General features: G+C 62.3%; 1 protein-coding gene across 2 annotated transcripts in view; it reads left to right on the top strand.

The window, feature by feature from the left end:
• The window catches only part of MAPK8IP1 (mitogen-activated protein kinase 8 interacting protein 1), a 22396-nt gene extending 3308 nt beyond the window's left edge, over nt 1–19088 (top strand). The window contains exons 2-13 of one of the 2 annotated variants that reach the window (XM_044919597.1): nt 96–197; nt 11027–11132; nt 13016–13309; nt 14919–15000; nt 15289–16101; nt 16285–16360; nt 16924–17096; nt 17308–17417; nt 17511–17627; nt 17719–17789; nt 17925–18023; nt 18334–19088. In XM_044919597.1, coding sequence (XP_044775532.1) covers nt 97–197; nt 11027–11132; nt 13016–13309; nt 14919–15000; nt 15289–16101; nt 16285–16360; nt 16924–17096; nt 17308–17417; nt 17511–17627; nt 17719–17789; nt 17925–18023; nt 18334–18406 — 2115 coding nt within the window. In that variant the 5' untranslated portion in view covers nt 96 and the 3' untranslated portion in view covers nt 18407–19088. Of the gene's footprint in view, nt 1–32; nt 198–11026; nt 11133–13015; nt 13310–14918; nt 15001–15288; nt 16102–16284; nt 16361–16923; nt 17097–17307; nt 17418–17510; nt 17628–17718; nt 17790–17924; nt 18024–18333 lie in introns of those variants that run through there. The other variant, XM_044919596.1, reaches the window with a different exon arrangement.
• The last annotated feature ends 44 nt before the right edge of the window (nt 19089–19132 follow it).

Below are 19132 nucleotides of genomic sequence, written 5' to 3'. Positions count from 1 at the left end.
CCGCCTCCTTCCTCTCCGCCGCCGCCGCCGCCGCCGCCTTCGCCGCCGCCGCCTCTGCGCCGCGCTCCGCCCGGATGGCCAGGGCTGTGCCGGAGAATGGCGGAGCGAGAGAGCGGCGGCCTGGGCGGGGGAGCCGCGTCCCCGCCTGCCGCCTCCCCGTTCCTGGGGCTGCACATCGCGTCGCCGCCCAATTTCAGGTGAGAGTCCCCGGCCGCCGCGCCCCGCCCTTCAGCCCGGGCTGATCTGCTCCGGCTTCCGCGCCGCCCCCCACCCCGGCCCCCAGTCCCCAGCCCCCAACACACACACACACACACACACACACACACACACACACCGATCCCGAGAACGAGGGCGGCGTGGGGATGGGGTCTCCTCCCTGGACAGAGTCCCCAGAAATCCCCCTCAGCCTCAAGTCCAGGCTGATAGCCGCTGCATAGCCAGTGGTGCAGCTCTTTCCGCCATTCCACGTCCTAGGCTAGGAGATTCCGAGCTGGAATTGGAGGAGGGGGCGCGGAGGCCTCCTTCTCCCCCACTTTGGGACTGCGGCAGGGCCTGGGGTCTGGATTGAGATCCCGGAGGAGGCAGACAGGCTAAGGCTTTGCTTATGCCCAGTCCGAAAGCTTCTGAATAGAGATGGGAGCAGCCTGGGGTGCCTCGTGGGTCCCAGTTTCTCGGGGCAACTGACAACCTTGGTGCTGGAAGGAGGAAGTCGTGGGCCCCTCCCCCAGCCCTGTCTGGTCAGAGGGGCCTAACTCCCAAGACTGGCATGGCCAGGACGCTCTGTAGATCTGAGCAAGCACTGACCTGGTCAGGTGTGTGCAGGTGCAGAAGGCTCAGTCTCAAGCAGGAGACTCCACGCCCGGCTCTGGTTGGGGAAGTCTGGTTTGGACAGCCCAGGAGTAGCCAAGGACATTGGGTGGAAGGTTTTCCTGCTGGATCAAGTACCCAGGACCATGCTCTGAGCTCCTCTTCACCCCTCTCTCTGCCCACTATCTGGTATTGGGAGGTGGATTTTAGAGAAGTGGACAGTGGATGTTGTGGGGAAGGGATGGATATCCCTCCATCATAATCCTGGCCCCGTTTGGAGAGGAGGAAGACGAGGATGTAACTGCTCCAGAGCCTCAGAGGAGGCCTAGACTTACCCCATTGTTTCTCCATCTAATGAGCCGGCGCCTTCCCCTCTCCTGGGACCCTCACCCCAGCCAGGTCCCAGCTGGGCTCTGGCGCCAGCCCCACTCTGACCAAGGGGTTGCTGACTCCCTGGCCCTCAGGTGGGTAGGGACCCCTGGGGATCTCTAATGGCATCATCAGCGCTGGAAACCTCCCTTGAGGCCCTGAGCTGAGGAGCCGGGAAGACCAGAGGGAGGGGACCAGATGGAGGAGGCCAAGCGTGAGGGCTCTGGGGCTGGGGCCTTTGTGGTTGGTGCTCTGGGTCATTAGGCTGAGGTCTGAGACAGGTTCCCCCTGGCATGACCCGCGATGCCGAGAGGCAAATATTGTCTGCCTACCAGGAGGCCCCTCTGCAGTGGAACAGATTAGAAGAACCTGGGTTCAAATTTGAGCTCCACCACTTTCTAGCTGAGTGACCCACCAGTCCCATCTGTCAGGTGAGCTAATTAATATTGATTCCTTAGTGTGCATCAAGTCGGTGTTCAACAAGTGTCTGCCCTCCATGCTGGTGAGCATTTATATAGCTCATTACTGTTCAGAACATTCCCAGTGCAGGCTCGTTTACCCTCATGGGCGTGGGTATCAGTCTGCCCATTTTGTAGATGACAAGATTGAGGTTCAGTAAGGCAGTGGCTTGCCTGAGGGCCCCCGAGGAAGTCAGAGCCTGGGACTGTCTGTGTGTGTTCAGGCCACTCAGCCTCCAGGCCCTGTCTCGGGCCCAAAGGACAGCCTTGCCTCCCTCTACCTGCTTCCAGATCCCCAGTGACGGTGCAGGTTATCATGGATGCTTTAGTGAGGGGAACCGATGAAGTGGACACCAGCCAGGGAGAGTGTTCAGTCGGGGCCAGGTGGGCGAGAACAGCAGTGCGCCAAGGCTAAGGCGTGGGCCAGCCCTCCAGGACACCGTGGCCTGGCTGTGGGGACAAGGCCAGCTTCTGGGAATAGTAAGGGCAGTGTCTCCAGCCCCACATGGCCCGCCCTGCCTGCTCCAGCAGCCCCCGCTGACCTTTCCCTTGTCCTGCCCCACACAGCCCTTCACCCAGCTCGGGTTAACCCTGGGTGGTTACTGCTCTCTCACGGCTCTTTGGTCGGGTCATGGATCCCACTGGCCCGGGTTTGCAGTCTGGCTCAGCCTTCCTGGCCCTGTGCCCCAAGACTGGGCACTTAACCCCCTGAGCCCCTGTTTCTTCTCTACGATGCCAGGGTTGGCTCCCGCTCAGGACGGTCCTGGGACCCGGATGCGACAGCACGTGTTGGCTGTCTCGAGGGCCGTGGAGAGCTGCGTTCGTGCAGGGCTCTGGTTGTTACTACGCGTGCGCCCCCCGCACCACTGTCCGCTTCCAGAAGGCAGAGGACACAATACCTAAATTTTGGTTTGCGCAGTGCCCAGCACAGAGTCGGTGCTCAAGAATGCCTTACTGGTTGATTATGCCAGGATTAGGTGTGCGAGGGCCTCCTGGAGCTCAGAGAGTAACAGACTGTGCTGTCAGAGGATAAGGAGGGGACGCGCCGGTCCCTGGGAGGCGCTCACTTTGCCCAGCGCCCCTCCAAGGGCTTTCTGCGCAAAAGCGTTTCATCCTCACCAGAGCTATATAAACAGAGTGTTACTATTATCCCCACTTTGCAGCTGAGGAAACTGAGGCCTCCAGAGGCTAGGTAAGTGGCAGAGCTGGGGTTTGGATGCAGGTAGTCTGATTTCGGGGCCACCCTGAAAAGAGAGCCCGGGACTAGTAGGGGGAGAGTGTGTGCAGGGAGTAAGCACACTGTGGGCGAGGAGGCTGGAGAGAGAGCGTCCGTTTGTTGCTCGTTGGTTTAAATAGATAGGTGTTCTTCTTCTTCTTCTTTTTTTTCCCTTCTGATGATAGAAACACTCCAGTCAGTTACCTGTAGTTGTAGATGTGGTGCTGGGGGAGGGATTTCACGTATTTGACACACTGCTGTTATGATCTGACTTATTTCTACAAGGAGCATAGGTTACTTGTGTAACTTACAAAATTAGAAGAGAGAATTTAAGGGGCGCCTGGGTGGCTCAGTCGTTAAGCATCTGCCTTCAGCTCAGATCATGGTCCCAGGGTCCTGCGATCAAGCCCCGCATCAGGCTCCCTGTTCCATGGGAAGTCTGCCTCTCCCTCTCCCACTCCCCCTGCTTGTGTTCCCTCTCTCGCTGTGTCTCTCTCTGTCAAATAAATAAATAAAATCTTTAAAAAAAAAAAAGAGAGAGAGAGAATTTAAAATTCAAGTGATACATGTTCATTAGAAGGAAAACTCTAGAAAAGAGACTTTAGAAACATAGCCTTTGGCTACACTGAGCTGGGGGCGGGGTGGGATAAAGGGGAGGGATGGTGGGACGGGCCATATGGGAGGGACGAAGGATGCTCAGGGAAAGTACAGGGGGCCGTCGGCTCTGGACGTGGGGGAGGAGAGCTGTGGATGAGGGGACCCCAGAAATCGGCTCATCCCGACCGCCCCCTCCCCTTTACTGAGGAGGAGGCAGGAGAGGGTGAGTGGCTTCCCCAAGAACACACAGCGCATGAGTGGCAGACCCCAGGCCTCGTGGCTGCCCGGATGGTGTGGTTTCGACCTCCCCAAGCTGCCTTGCAGATGAGAGATGTGGCCACCGAGAGGCGCAGAGACCTCCTCGTTTGTCCCTTCACGGGATCGTACACACGTGGCCATTGCTTCACTTCCCTCCACAAATACTTGCACTTCGGCGGGCTCCCTGGACAGATGCTCCAGAGGCACAGCCATGGGCCTGACTGTCATGCAGGTGTAGAGGGGAGTCAGACAGACAGACGAGGCCTTACCAGACAGGCTGGCCGGTGTGACAGTGACTGAGGCCAGAAGCCCAGGGGAGCCCAGGCCTGCGGGTCAGTGGGCAGTGGCAGAGATTTAGCAGGAATGGCAGCATTGGATCGCTGTCTTGGGAAGGTCACACCGGCCACTAGGTAGAGAATGGCCAGGCAGGCAGGGAGACCACCGGGAGGATGGCCATCCTGCGTGTGACAAGAAGGGGCAGGAGAGGACGTGAGGACGATTTCAGGGATGGGAGGGTTAGCCCACTGGGTGAGGTATCTGGTTGAAGGGGTTGGGGAGGCAGGAGTCCAGGATGATGCTGGGCCCCTTGGAGATGGGTTGCCCTGTGGGAGATGAGAGGCTTGGCAGGCAGGGAGGCGAACTTAGTAGACCTCCTGAGTTTGGGGTTGGTGGCCACTGGGGACCCAACTGGAGCATTCAGGCAGGGAGTTGGGGGCCTGGGCTCACTGGAGAGGATGGGGCTGGGGCCAGAGACCCTGGGAGTCTCAGCTTAGAGAGGTGGCCCCGAAAGCCTCAGAGAGGACATTACTACCCAGGGGGCAGCAGAGAGCAGGGAGCTGGTGTAGGACGTGGCCACCAGGCTGGTTCCAGCAGCCATGTTTCGGTTGGGGGAGGGGTTCTGGAACCGCTGTTGCTGCTGGAGCCACCCTCCCCCCAACTCCGAGCCCTGAGGAATCCGGGGTAGAATGTGCTCCTAGCGAACCCCCAAAGTGGGGCCAGGGTGTTGACTTGCCTCACTTGCCCAGACATGACCACGCAGGGTCCCCGCCCCCCCGCCTCTTTGTTGTCAGAGCCTTGAAGTCGGTCTTTGGATTCTTGGCTTGGGGCGCCCCCCCCCCGGATCCTACAAAATGGGGTCACTGCCACCATCCCCACTTAGGGGTTCTTACCCATTCTAGGATGTTGTCTCTGTCCCCTGGCCCTCCTCTTGTATTCATTCCCAGAGTCTTCTCCCATCCCTGACCATAGGCCTTGCCTCGTCCGGGCACCCAGAGCAGCCAGCACCATCCTTCTTCCTCTGCCCTGCGTCCCCTTCCTCCTGGCAGTGTCCCGGGGCCCGGGCTCTCTGCGCACATTGGAACAAGGGTAGGGAGTCGGTGCCAAGCGGAACACGAGGGCCCCCTGCCCTCAGGAAAGCGCTCCACGACAGGGCCAGCAGCCCCAGACCCCAAGTGGGAGCCTGGGGCCAGGCTGGCATGACCCAGTCCAGAAAGCTTCTCGGGGGGAGCAGAGGAGAACAGATCTCCCCAGGTTCCACCAGGTCTCACAGGCGTGTCCATGTTCGTGCTTCTTGCTGTGTGATTCCTCACATGAAACCATGGGGTCCTCCGTTCCCTTTGCTCGTTATGCCAGCTGCCGTTTTCCACATTCATACCCAGGCTTTATAACGCTCGTCCGAGAGACTGGGTGATATTCCAACCCCCGACAGCCCCCGTGCTGAGCTATTTGGTTGTTTTCAGTCTGCAGTTATGCAAAATACGCATCCTTGGGTATAAAGGTTTCCACATGTGGGATTGTTTTCTCAGGGCAGCTTTTCAAAAGCCAAATCACTGGATCCCAGAGTTTCGGCTACATTATCAGCACCAAGCGCTATAAACCCATCAGACACATTATAACCCCAAGTAGGGATTGGCCCTGAGGACTTGTTTCCGGGGTTGGACTCAGCGTTTCGTTGGTGAGGACTCCAGCGTGGACATGGTCAGGGAGGGAGGTAGAGACTAGAGGAATAAACCTCGCCTGACCCCAGTGTCCACTCAGAGCTGAGGGCTCACCCCCACCCCACCTGCACATTCTACCCTGGATTCTGACGTAGGTGGGAACACAGAAAGTTGGACTGGAAGGACAACTGACTTAGAGAATTTTAAGGGGAAAATTTAGAAGGATCTTTGGTTCACCCAGTCAACATCTATTAAGTAGCTACCAGGCACCACATTGTTGATCAAAACAGACATGGTCCTGCCTTGTGGACCAGCTGCCTCCACGGGAGCCCCACATTGGTGGCAGAACCCAAAGCTATAATCACAGGGATCCAGAAACCCCAGCAGGTGCGCCTAAGAGAGCCAGTAGCAGGGCTGTTTACCTGGTCAGGGAAGTCAGGGAAGGCTTTGAGGGAGCTGGTGGGGCTGGAGGGGGGTGGGCAGGGTCGGGGGAGCGACGATGACACCCTAGAGTGGAGGGGGGGCCCTCCTGGGCTTCAGGCCACAGGGAATTTGGGCCCCTTTCCCTAAGGGCCAGGGAAAGCTACTAAGGGGATCCTGAGCTGGGGAGGGGTGACCAGACCAGATTCGCGTGTCAGATGCTGCTTTTGGTTGCCCGGTGGAGAGTGGCCTGTAGGGGGGCCAGCGGGAAATGGGGAACCTGCCTAGCTGAGAACCCATTGGGAGCCAGCTGTCGGCTCAGCACGCACAGGGCCGCAGAGGGACAGGCTGGACACTGGAACCACAGACGCTCTCAGTCGTGAGAGCAGCCTGTGGGCACCATGGCTGGGACCCAGGGCCCCTCAGGGGCATCCTGATGCCGCTTCCAGCCAGCCAGCAATGGGGAGACAGGAATGGCCTCCGGACAGCCAAAAGACTGGCTCAGGTTCGGCCTTGCTCCGCTAAGGCCTTTGTCACGTCACCCTTACTTTGCACGCACTCCTAACCCAGCCCACTCCTGGGAGGAGGAGTTGGAGAGGGCTAGGCTGCCGTTGGTGGGACGAGGAGAGCAGGGAGACGTGACGGCACGTGGAAGGGAAAAGGCCACAGAATAAGCACCCGCGCACAAGGGCAGGTCTGTTCATTTTGGAGAGCTCATCGCAGGAAGAGGTGGGGAGCACTGGGGGCGGCATGTTTAGAATGCATTGAGGACCCAGCTTGGCCAGGAGAGAGGACTGGGGCACCAGAGTAGGAGGTGAAGTTCATGCAGGAAGAGGGGACCTCGAATGTAAAGATAGACTCCAGAGGTCAGGGAGGTCCCAGGAGAGCAAACTCATGACACAGAGCCACCGAACGGTAACCTGGATGAGACCTCGGGAAGCTCGGGCAAGCAGGTCGGACTGATGGACAGGCTGCTGCTGAGGCCTCCAGATCTGGAGGTGAGGGACGCCGACCTGTGGGGGGTTGTGTGATGCAGCTGGAGGCGGCCCCCTGGTGCTCAGGGCTCCAGTTTGCAGGGGAAAGGTGGGCTGGTGGGATCAGGAGGGGACATCCTCCCTCCTTCCCCTCTTCCCTCCTCCCCTCCAGCTTCTTCTTCCTCCCTTCCTCCCCACAGTTGCCTTCCTTGAGCCCGGAGGGCCCAAGGGTCTGTTAAGCTTCCCCTCCACGAAGCCCCCCCCCCCCCCCCCCACAGAGCCCCAGAACATCCAGTGCCTGGAGAAGCGGAGCTAAGGGCAGGGGCAGGGCAGGTGGGGGGTGACTTGCAAAGGCGACTGCCTGACCGGTCCGTCCCCTTGTTCCTTGCTTGTGACCCCCTCACAGCACTCCAACTCACAACCGCTCCGCTCTGTGAATCCCCAGCGGCGCCCTTGAGGGGGTACGCAGCTATAGGTAGCCTCACGGCACCTTCTGTCTGAGCCTTAGGGCTCCGCATCTGCAAAATGGGCAAAATAAGACCATCTCCCCAGGTGGCGGTGAGGATTGAAGGAGACGCAGAGCACGAAGCCAGTTGGCGGCCAGGGCACGACAGCTACTCAGGAAATGGAGCGGCCAAGTGAAGGAGCCAGGATTTGATCCTGCGCCTCCCGTCCCCAAGCCTGCTGCGGGGACCGTCCTGCCGTCCTGCCGCACTTAGGAGAAAAAAGTCAGATAAGAAACCCCCTTCACCTGCCCCACTGGAGCTGGAAGCCGGTGTGGGCTTTCAAGCCCGGGCCCATGCTCCCCCCCGCCACCGTCCGGTTAACCTCAGTGCCCTTCGCTGTAAAGGAGGCTACGGCTGTCCTGCCTGTCCCCAGACCTGCCGTCCCGGGCCGTGGGATACAGGGTAATGCTGAGGGTGTAGGGACGAGCTGAGAAAGCTCCCCTGCAGGCCTGCCCTGAACACTGTGGTTGGGGAGGAGCAGGCAGATGCTAAGGCTGTCTGCCGACAAACATCTGGCAGGCGTGTACTCGGGGCCTCGCGTGTGCAAGATACCCCACCAGCTCTAGCCTCCAGGAGCATGCGGTCCAGCTGGAGCCGGGCAGGTGGGGGCCCGCGTGCCGCACCTGCTGGGTACGAGGGTGGGCAACGTGAGCTCCATCCACCTTTGAAGCAGCCTGGTGGGGTGTCTGATGGAGGCCTGGTGCTGTCTGTCCCCCCACACTGCCTTGCGTCCACGCAGGTGGTGACACCAGCCACAAATGAGGGCTTGCCCGGGGACCAATGAACATTGCCAGGCGGGCTGTAAGGCACTAGCACAGGGGGGCTAGGAGGGCTTCCTGGAGGAGTGGGCTTAACTGAACCTTCTTCCAGCAAGCACAGCTCGAGAAGCAAGCCCTGGACTAGAGCCCGGGGAGGCAGGTGCAGGAGGCACAGGCAGCCACACCCAGAGCTGGAGGCCTTGAATGCCAAGCCAAGGGGTCGGCCACTAGCAGGGAACCTTAGGGGGTTGTGGGCAAAAGGGGGGCAAAAGGGTGGTGTTTCTGGCAGCTTTGCAGGGTGGTGGATGGGGTGGAGTGCTTCCGGTATGGGGGCACTGAGGTGAGCAGGCCAGTGGGGAGGTCTGGGGCTGCAGAGACAGGAGCTGGGCCAGGACCCAGCAGAGAGGAGGAGGAGGTGCAGAGGTGTGCAGGGATTTCTGGCAGAGCAGGGGGCACCTGAGGGCACCTCTGGGTCAGATGCCCTGTGACCCTGCAGCTCCCTGATGCTGGCAGAGTCCCAGGAGTGCCTTCTCTGTGACTGTCCAGGCAACCGGGCTGTATTGACCACCTACTTGGTGCCAGCCACTGGGTTCTCCTCCCCGGCCTCAAGGAGCGCCTCATCTGTCCAGCTCCCTCATCCTAGTCAGAAGCCCTCTCTGCTGTTCCCTCCGGGGCCTGCCAGCTTCTGTGGATGGCACTCCACGGTGACAGAAAGCTCTTTACCTTCCAGCCCTGCCCTGAGAGGTCCACACCTGGTCTGCCCTTAGCCCCGGCTATGGAGCCTCCTGTGCCCATAGGCACGTCCTGGGTGCTGAAGGATGAAACTCTGGGGAGGTGGCAGGGTTCTGTCGTGCACCCAGCTTGTTGGGAGAGGCAGTCCAGACCCTCCTCGGTCATCCGCCACTGTGTGGATGCTGCCTGGGCCCACAGAAGCCTCCCCGAGGAGGTGTGAGGGCTGAGCATGTTGCCGTGTGGATGGGGGCATCCATTCATGGAGAATTTCAGAAGCCCCCCATCTTATCACCAGGCACCCTGAATGTGATGCTGGCCCTTTAAAGCAGATCAGGGCTGGCTTTTGGGGGGAGACATCCCAGATTTCTGCCATCTGCTTATGAGCCTGGGCCAGGGAGGGGGACCACCGCAGCCCCCGACAGGGGCATTAGAAGGGCAGGTGGAGCCGGTGGCTTCGATTGCAGTAACCTGATCCCGAGGGGGAGGTGGCAACCAGGGGCGGCTTCAGCCTCAGCCTCAGCGTCACTGCGGGGCCGCCAGGCTGGGAAGGCAGTGGCCTGCAGCTGAGGGCTGGGCTGGGAAGCGCTGGGGCTGGGGCCCGGGTCAGCAGCCACTGCCTCTTCTGCTGGCCCATCTATTTTTAATGAGCTCCCCAGGGTTCTGCAGCGGGCAGGATGCAGACAGGCAGGCCCAGGCAGTGGAGGCCCGAGGCCCCAGCCCTGCCCTGAGCCCTGGCCTCCCAACCTTTCTGGGCATGAGAGGGTGGCCCTGGGGCCCTGCAGCCCCCCGGCCGGGCAGGGCTCTCCATGAAGTCGGTGCTGAAGATGGATTCGAGCCCAGACAATGACAGCTGGTTGGAGGATCAGTGGGAGCACTGGTAGGGCATATAGGGATTGGTGGGGGGGACGCCTGGGGGGGCAGCTCCATGGAGCTCTGGGTCTCTGTTTGGTCTGACTGAGGCAAGAGGCGGGGGGTGCGCCTCCTAGGTCCCCCTGGGGGCTGGGCCACCACCTCTCCCGGGTGACCTTGGACTCCTGGGTGTCCCTTGCTGTGTGCCTCAATCTCCTGGTCTTATTTGGAAAAAGGCTCAGAACTGGCCCCAACTTCCTCCAACAGAATTCTCCCAAACATCCCAGCCACACCAAGCCAAGTGGAGTGCCCGGGGCTGGTGGTGAGCCAGGTGCTGGGGACAAGCCCACAGTCGCTGCAGTGGGGTTGGGGGCACAGCGCTGGCCTGGGGGGCGGGGGGAGAGGGTTCTGGCACAGCCAGTTAGAGTTGTGGTGCCGATGTGCTTTGGTCTGTCCCCGAGCTCACGACACCTCTAGCCCCAACTCCGGGCCTTCCTTGAGCCCTCTGCAGCCTTCTGTCCAGGGTCTGTGCTCTGGGCAAACGATTTTGTGGTTGAAGAGATGAAATGAAGAACCCAGAATGGGGGGGTGTAGTCTCTCATGGAACAGGCTGAAACTCGCCACATTGACGCCACATTTCCTTTCACTTGCTCCCAGGGCTCAAGAGGCTTTGTCTTCCTGGGCTGGGGGCATGGAGCACTCTCCTGAGGCTGGGGAGGGGCCTCTGCCAGCACCTCAGGTTTTATCGCTGCAGGGGTTGCACGGGGAACCCCTACTCCAGGTATCCCTTGGAGTCGCTTCTCAACTCTGCATTCTCCAGGGGTGAACTGGCCTCGGTACCTGCCCTGACCCTGGGAGGCATTTCTCTGGCTGAGCTGAGGCTCTGACCAGCTGGGCCTTCCAGGCACTGCCTCCTGGTTGGCAACAGAATGGATAGCTCCCAGCCAGGAGGAGCGGGAATAACCTGAAGCCTCCCCTTTCCCTGCCTGTTACCCCTTGCCTCGGTGCGGGTGGACACCAAGTCCCATTCTCTGGGGGCTGTGATCTGCCTTCAAGGGGCCACCCCTTGGAAGAGGTACTAGGAAGACCTCGGTGGGCTAAGTAGTGCCCCTGGGTTGGTAACTTCGGCTTCCTGTGCTCACCAGGCTCACCCATGACATCAGCTTGGAGGAGTTTGAGGATGAAGACCTCTCAGAGATCACCGAGGAGTGTGGCATCAGCCTGCAGTGCAAAGACACTCTGTCCTTGCGGGTAAGAGCCGACTCTCAGGAGCCCCGGGGGTGGGAGGACAGTGGGGGACAGGGTGGGTCGGGACAGGAGTGAAGGCATCCCCGTATCTACAAAAGGGCCTTCAGGGTCTATATGGCATCCTCATGAAATGAAGTGCTCCATCAGGAGTTTTTGGATGTTTTTGCCAGGGGGGCCAAGGCAAGAGGCAGCTCCCTCAACTGCCCACAAGAAGGGAAAGGGCAGGAGGTCTTCAGATGGAGGGCAGTAGCAATTAGGGCCAGGCTTAAAGGAAGGGTCAGGACTACCCTAAACCCTTTCCAGAGCGGCCTTGGCAGAGGGCCTGAGGCAGAGCAAGGGTGGAGTCTGGTGGACTCTGCAGTGCTTCGGGACAGGAGAAAAAGAGCCAAGGCACTCCCTCAGCTGCCATTGCACCAAACCACGCCACACAGCCCTGCACACCCTCCTTGGTCCGGAGGGTTAACCCAGCATTGCCGCTGCTTTTGGGCTGCTGGCTTTGTCAGAGGACAGATGGCTCTGTCCGTTCCCTGAGTTCTGAATCCTGCCAGGAGGTCCTCAGCATCTGGGTAGCTTGGGTCAGACAGGGATCCCCCTGTGTCTTTTTCAGAACAGGAAGAAGGGGCCACTGGCCAGAAAACAGGAGGCAAAGCACAGGACTAGGTTGCAGAGCCCAGAGCTTCTGGCAGCCCCCAGCAGGGTGGGTGGCCAAAGCAGACGTGGTATTAGGAGAACGGTTAGCAAAGGAGAGCTGACGTGTGAGCCGGGGGGCCGGGGTGGGGGGGGGTCCCTGCTTCCGGGTGACCTCCTGTTGCCTGTTACGGAGATTCTGTAAGCTCTGCCAGGCAGGGGGAAACCAAGGGGTGAGGATGACCCTGCAGTACCCCCTGCCCCAACCCTCCCCGCTCTGGCCAGGCCAGCAAGGGTGGGGAATGGTCCCAGGGCCCTGAGGTAGCTTCCCTAAGGTCACACACCTGTTCTGGAATTCCACACCACCCCTTCATCCAACACACACCAGCAGAGTTTTGGAGAGGGTGGTCCCTGCGACCAGCCAGGGCCCTGAGGCAGTACTAGCTGGAGGTGTACCCTGTGGGGCCTTAGACAAGCTCTAGGGAGCTTTCACACACTGTTGCCAGTGAGTCCTCACTTCCCTGGGAAGCTGGGAGGCAGTTAACTGGTGAGGGATTGGCGGGGTGGGGGGCGGGCAGGGGATCTGTCCAGGGTGCCGGGGAATTAGTGGCAGAGCTGAAACTAGACTAGAGTTATCGAGATTTAGGATGGCCTGAGGGAACACCTCAGGTTGGAGGGGCCTCGGACTGTGAACAGGTGCCGCGTGGGGTGGGAGGTGCCCCCCTCGCCCCTCCCCCCGGCACCCCTCTTCCGGCCGCGCTTAGGTCCTCCTGTTCGCACTGCCGCCCTCCCTCCATCCTCCGCCTGGCTGAGAATGTTTTCCCAGTTTTCCTCGCTGCCCCCTTCAAATACTAACCTCCCCCCACCTCCATCCCTTATGGGGCCCGAACTCCTTGGCGACCCTGCGTCCCCATGGCAACAGCGGTGACCTCACTCTGGGCTCGGCTTACAACCCCGGTGAGGTCACTGGCCGTTGCCAAGGGAAAGGGAGGGTGCAGAGAGTCAGGAAGGCGGGCACCGTGGGGAGGGGACGGTGTGGACTGCCAAAGGCGCCGACTAGATTGGGGAGCAGTCGGTTTCGCGCATCCTCGCGGGGGGCGGGAGGGCGCGGCCCCCTCTCGCCGGGCCCCCTGCCTCTCTCCCGTGACCTCCCCCTTTGCGGCCGAGGTAATGGACTCGCCCGGGCGGGGGCCGGTGCGCGGCGGCCTCGGCCCCGCCCCGGCCCCGCCCCCTGACGCCCCTCCGTCCGCGCCGCGCAGCCCCCGCGCGCCGGGCTGCTGTCTGGGGGCGGCGGCGGCGCGGGGAGCCGACTGCAGGCCGAGATGCTGCAGATGGACCTGATCGACGCGGCGGGGGACACTCCCGGCGCCGAGGACGACGACGACGAGGAGGAGGAGCGCGCAGCGCGGCGGCCGGGAGCGGGGCCGCCGGAGGCCGAGCCCCGCCAGGAGCCCGCGCCCCGCGGCCAGGGACAGGGCCAGGGCGGCGGGGACACGTATCGGCCCAAGCGGCCCACCACGCTCAACCTCTTCCCGCAGGTGCCGAGGTCTCAGGTGAGGCGCGGGCAGCGTGGGGCGGGGCTGAAGGGGCGGCGCCCTGAGGGCGGGCGCCGGAGGCGTGGGGGGCGCCGAGCAACTCGCGGCCCAGCCCCGGCCCGCGGGCTAGAAGAGCGAGGAGGGGCTGTGGGAGAGGGGGCCGCGGGCGGGCGCGGGGAGAAGTCGGCCTGGTGAGACTTCCCAAGGGGGAGGGCCCAGGGGAGGTGGTCTCTGCGGGCAGGTGGGATCTGCCTTGAGGGAGAGGGGCCAGGTCGGGCCGACAGGGTTTGGACCCTTGAGGAGTGTTTGAAGGAGTGAAGGGAGCGAGAGGGACAGTGGAAGGATCTGGGTAAGGAGAACAGTGGGGGCTTAAGGAGGGCAGAACAGACCTTTGAGGGCTAGTCGCAAGGGTTTGGAGCTTGGGACCTCAGGCTGGGGCAAGGTTTTTCCTTTAGGGTGTGGGGGTCCTGGTGAAGGGCAGAAGCAGGCCTGGAGAAAAGAGCATCTACAGTGGTCGTTGCTGGGGGAAGGTCATGAGGAATTGTGAAGAGGTGGGCAGGCAGGCAGTTCGAGATGTGGGCAGCTGGGAATTCCCAGAAGGCAGGGAAGAGGCATGGGAGGCGGAGCTGCTTGGCTGAGTTGGGGGCCCAGGGCCCCTGGGCTGGGTGGCTGGATGCCAAGGAGAGTTGAATAGGGTGGGAGAGAGCCAGGCTGTGGCCCTTTGTCTTCCAGGCCCAGTCAGGAGAGGTACAGAAGAGGGACTCAGGGAGGTGGGGCTGTTGGTGGAGGGTGCAGGGGCTGCAGGCAAAGGATTGGTCCCTTTCCCAGAATCCTCTGGGGTGGATTTTGGCAGCCAAACTCCTGAATGTGAGGGCCTATGAGTGTGTTCCCAGGGGAGGGAGCCTAAATCGTTTGTGGGGAGCCTTGTTTGTAGGCATGGTGGAGAGGGGTCCCAGGGCACCAACGATGTGGGATGGGCGGCCTGGGAGATCCAGGAAGGAAGGCTGCTGACGACTACATCTGTCATTCCTCAGTCATGTGCTCCTAGAGGGGTGGGGGAGCCATGCTATTGATTCATCATTTGGATGATTCATCCCGGCCCCCCAGGCCAGCTGCTGCGAGACCCTTCCTCGTCCTTTTTTCAGCTTCTCCTAGAATATCGCTGCCCCTTCCCTAGGCCATAGCTTCCTGAGTCCCAGGACTTGGCTGGAAGTGAGCATCTACCACGTAAAGCCCCCGTGTCTGGGACTGGGGGTCTGGCTCTGTCCTCACACGGCTCATGCTTCTCCCCCTCTCCTCCTCCACTCACCAGCACACATACTGGTCTTCTCCACCTTTGCTGAGGCTGATAAGAGCATCTCCCCAAGGGTTGGCCAGCTTCCCTGAGCCAGGAGGGAGAGCCGTCTAGAGCCATTAGGTCTGGCTGAGAGGGCTCTGATTTGCCACCTCTCCTGGCTGTTCAAGAAGGGTTGGGGGTGAGGCCCTTGGCAAGTGTGTGTGTGTATGTCTGGGGGTGGGGGGTGCAGCAAATGGCCGAGGGATGGCCTGATGGGGGCAGGGCCAGGGCCTCCCTGTGCCGGGCACTGTTGACGCCTTCTGTCACAAGGGCCTTTTGTTTTCTGTACAGGACACACTGAATAATAATTCTCTGGGCAAGAAGCACAGTTGGCAGGATCGGGTGTCTCGGTCATCCTCACCCCTGAAGACCGGTAAGTCAGGACCCTTTTCCTAACCTGGCCCTCCCCCTGCCCTGACTCAGTTTCCCCTGCAGAGAGCAACCCGGCAGGCTCCATCTTGCCGAGGTGAGATAAACCGCCCATCCCACAGCCTTGAGCAGGCCCATCTGAAGTCGGCTGGGACGGGAGTGAGAGCACTGGCCCCAGAGCCCACCGTGGCCTAGCGCCCGGGAGCCTTCCCGTGCTCAGTGGAGGGCGCAGGTGGCCTGGGAGTCAAGGGCGAGGCCACCTGCCTCGAGCGCTGACCTGCCTGCCCTCCAGGGGAGCAGACGCCTCCACATGAGCACATCTGCCTGAGCGATGAGCTGCCGCCCCCGAGCAGCCCCGCCACCACCAAGGACCGAGGCACCTCCACTGACAGCCCCTGCCGCCGCAGCACCGCCCCGCAGATGGCCCCTCCCGGCGCCCCCCCCGCCGCCCCCCCAAGCAGCCGGGGCCACGCGCACCGAGACCGCATCCACTACCAGGCGGACGTGCGGCTAGAGGCCACCGAGGAGATCTACCTGACGCCAGTGCAGAGGCCGCCGGACCCTGCAGAGCCCACGTCTGCCTTCCTGCCGCCAGCCGAGAGCCGGATGTCGGTCAGCTCCGATCCAGACCCTGCGGCCTACCCCTCCACGGCGGGCCGGCCGCACCCCTCCATCAGTGAGGAGGACGAGGGCTTCGACTGCTTGTCGTCCCCCGAGCGGGCCGAGCCACCGGGCGGAGGGTGGCGGGGGAGCCTCGGGGAGCCGCCGCCGCCTCCACGGGCCTCGCTGAGCTCGGACACCAGCGCCCTGTCCTACGACTCGGTCAAGTACACGCTGGTGGTGGATGAGCACGCACAGCTGGAGCTGGTGAGCCTGCGGCCGTGCTTCGGAGACTACAGCGACGAGAGCGACTCAGCCACCGTCTATGACAACTGCGCGTCTGTCTCCTCGCCCTACGAGTCGGCCATCGGGGAGGAGTACGAGGAGGCCCCCCGGCCGCGGCCCCCCGCCTGCCTCTCCGAGGACTCCACGCCGGACGAGCCCGACGTCCACTTCTCCAAGAAGTTCCTGAACGTCTTCATGAGCGGCCGCTCTCGCTCCTCCAGTGAGTCTGCCACGGGCGCGGTGGGGGCCTGGGATGGGGCAGCGCCGACTCGAGGGTGTTCCTGGACGGTGGCCTTGCCCGTCTGCTTAAAGGTGTCAGGACTGAGAGCCTGCTACCTGTCCCCCCACCAAACCTCAGCCGGAGCGGGTGGGCTCTCCTCCAGCTCAGCCCCCTCGCTTGCAGGTGCAGAGTCCTTCGGGCTCTTCTCCTGTGTCATCAACGGCGAGGAGCGGGAGCAGACACACCGGGCCATATTCAGGTAAGAGCCGCAGGCTGGGCCGGCCAGGCAACAGTGGGGCCACCCGTCCCGGCCTCTGCCGTCCCTGCGTGGCCTAGACCCAGCGCTCACGGTGGTGTCCATCCGTCCACTCAGCCCCAGGGGGCCAGGGTCCACCCTGGCGGAATTGAGGGCAGTGTGGCCTTGGCCGTGCCGCCAGAGCCTGAGACGGAGCCCCACGTCTGGCGGGGGGCCGGAGCCCAGGGAGGGGGCCCGGCAGAGATGATGCCCAACCACGCACAAGGCACACCCCTGCCCGCCCTCCACAGGGAAGTGCTCACTTCCTGTTAACCTCTGTGGTTCTCGAGTGGCTCTGAGCACCTCCTCCCTGAGCCAAGTTCCTGGGCGGCAGGTGCCCGTCTGCGTGATCTTGCTCTTCCCCGGGAACTGGCATGAGCACAGGCCCGGGAGACTTTGCGGAGGTTTATTGAACCAGTGCCCTCTGGGGGCCGTGTGCCCCCAGGGCTGGGTGGGGAGCCGACAGGTGACCCGGCTGGGGAGGCCCTGCGGGTGAATTCCTTCCTTGCCCTTGTCGGGGGGCGCAGGTTTGTGCCTCGACATGAAGATGAGCTGGAGCTCGAGGTGGACGACCCTCTGCTGGTGGAGCTGCAGGCCGAGGACTACTGGTACGAGGCCTACAACATGCGCACGGGCGCCCGGGGGGTCTTCCCCGCCTACTACGCCATCGAGGTCACCAAGGAGCCGGAACATATGGCAGGTAGCGTCCTTTCCCCTCCTCGGCGCCACCGGCCCCGCCACATTCCCCCTTTGCCGCCAGGTGACTTCAAAGCCCCAGGGAGGGCCCCGGCAAAGGGGACGTTAGGTGCATCTCCCACCAAGAAAAGGGAGGCCCGGCCGAGCTGGGACACCCGGGGACTGTGGCCCCTTGTGCTGGCTCAGCCAGCCCTCACTTCCCGCTTGCTTTCCAGCCCTGACCAAAACCAGCGACTGGGTGGACCAGTTCCGGGTGAAGTTCCTGGGCTCCGTCCAGGTTCCCTACCACAAGGGCAACGACGTGCTCTGTGCTGCTATGCAAAAGGTGCCTGTTCCCCGCGCCCCCCCCGGCCCGGGACCTCCGCCCTCTCCTGGGGAGAGGGGCGCCCAGTGCCTGATGCCCGCCCCTCACCCACAGATTGCCACCACCCGCCGGCTCACCGTGCACTTTAACCCGCCATCCAGCTGCGTCCTAGAGATCAGCGTGCGGGGCGTGAAGATCGGCGTCAAGGCTGATGATTCCCAAGAGGCCAAGGTGACCGCCCTGGCCGCCCGCCCCCCTCCAGATCTCCCACCTGTGGCCCCTGCTGGCTGATGACACTCTGCCTCTCATTTCCCTCCTGCAGGGGAATAAATGTAGCCACTTTTTCCAGTTAAAAAACATCTCTTTCTGTGGATACCATCCGAAGAACAATAAGTAAGTGGGAGGGGACAGAGAGTGATGTGTGAGGGGACGGCCTGGGGCCGTGTCGGTGGGGTGCGAGTCTGCGAGTGTGTCTGGAGGGGGTTGAGCCCCCGCGCCGCCTTCAGACAGATGGTTCTCCTCGCACAGGTACTTTGGGTTCATCACCAAGCACCCCGCTGACCACCGGTTTGCCTGCCACGTCTTTGTGTCCGAGGAGTCCACCAAAGCCCTGGCAGAGTCCGTGGGGTATGCCCGTGTGTGTGTGTGTGTGTGTGTGTGTGTGTGTGTGTGTCCTGCCGGGCACCCAGCCCCAGAGCACGCGCCAGTCCCCCTCCCAGCTCTGCACGCCTCGTGGCCTCATAGCTCCCGACCGTGTTGGCTGTTGGGCCCCTCCTTCAATCGCAGTGTCACGCAGGAAGTACCCCGTGGGGACAGCAGAGCGAGCAGCTCTCTCCCAGGGAGCCCAAGCCCTGCCCGGGAGCCTGAGGCTCCAGGTGAAAAACAGCGGGTGGAAATGGGGTTCTTCCCATCACCTGGGTGTCCGCCTGCTTCCTAGGAGAGCATTCCAGCAGTTCTACAAGCAGTTCGTGGAATACACGTGCCCCACGGAAGACATCTACCTGGAGTAGCCGCGCCGCCCCGCCTTCTCCATCCCCGGGCCCGCAGGCCGCACAGGGACACCTGGCTGCTGACGGGATGCGGCGCTGCTTGAGGAGGGGCGCCCGTCACCACCCGAGGATGGGGAAGTGGGGGCCTTTGGCCGAGGGTGGGGGAGGGCGGGGTTTCTGGGGAGAGGCAAATGCAGTTTATTGTAATATATGGGACTAGATGCATCTATGGAGGACAGAGCAGGCTGCCCAGGGCCTGGGAGGCAGCGGGGCTGGGGGGGGCAGGCCTCTGGCCAGGAAGGATGTCCGTCGTAGGAGCCAAGGGCTTGGCCCCATCCTGGGCGTCGCTTCCCCTGCCAGGGCCTCTGGCTCTCTCTCCAAGCCGATGCCACCTGCCAGTGCCCACCCGCCCCCCCATCCCCAGCGCCCGGCTGAGCCCAGCCACCTCCCAAGGACTTCACAGCAGGTGGGGGTGCAGTCCCTGTTCCCCTCTGTCACTTGTGTGGGCTCTGGGTGGCTGGCACGCTGGCCCCTGGCACGTGTGGGGCCTCACCAGGGAAGAAGAGCGCTGCGGCAGGGCCCCCGGCCCAGCAGGAAGAGGAGGCTTCTGGATGGGCCCGGGCCAGCCAGGGCCTCTTGGCTGCTTCGGCTGTAGCCCCAGCTTGGTCCATCCCCCCTGGCCCCTACTATTAAAGTGCCATTTCCTGTCTGGACCGCAGTGGGTGTGTCTCCCTGTCCCCTCCCCCT

The sequence above is a fragment of the Neomonachus schauinslandi genome, chromosome 11 (assembly GCF_002201575.2).
Source record: "Neomonachus schauinslandi chromosome 11, ASM220157v2, whole genome shotgun sequence".
Lineage (NCBI taxonomy): Eukaryota > Metazoa > Chordata > Mammalia > Carnivora > Phocidae > Neomonachus > Neomonachus schauinslandi.
Note: the sequence above shows the minus strand (reverse complement) of the source record. Positions and strands in the feature narration are given on the sequence as shown.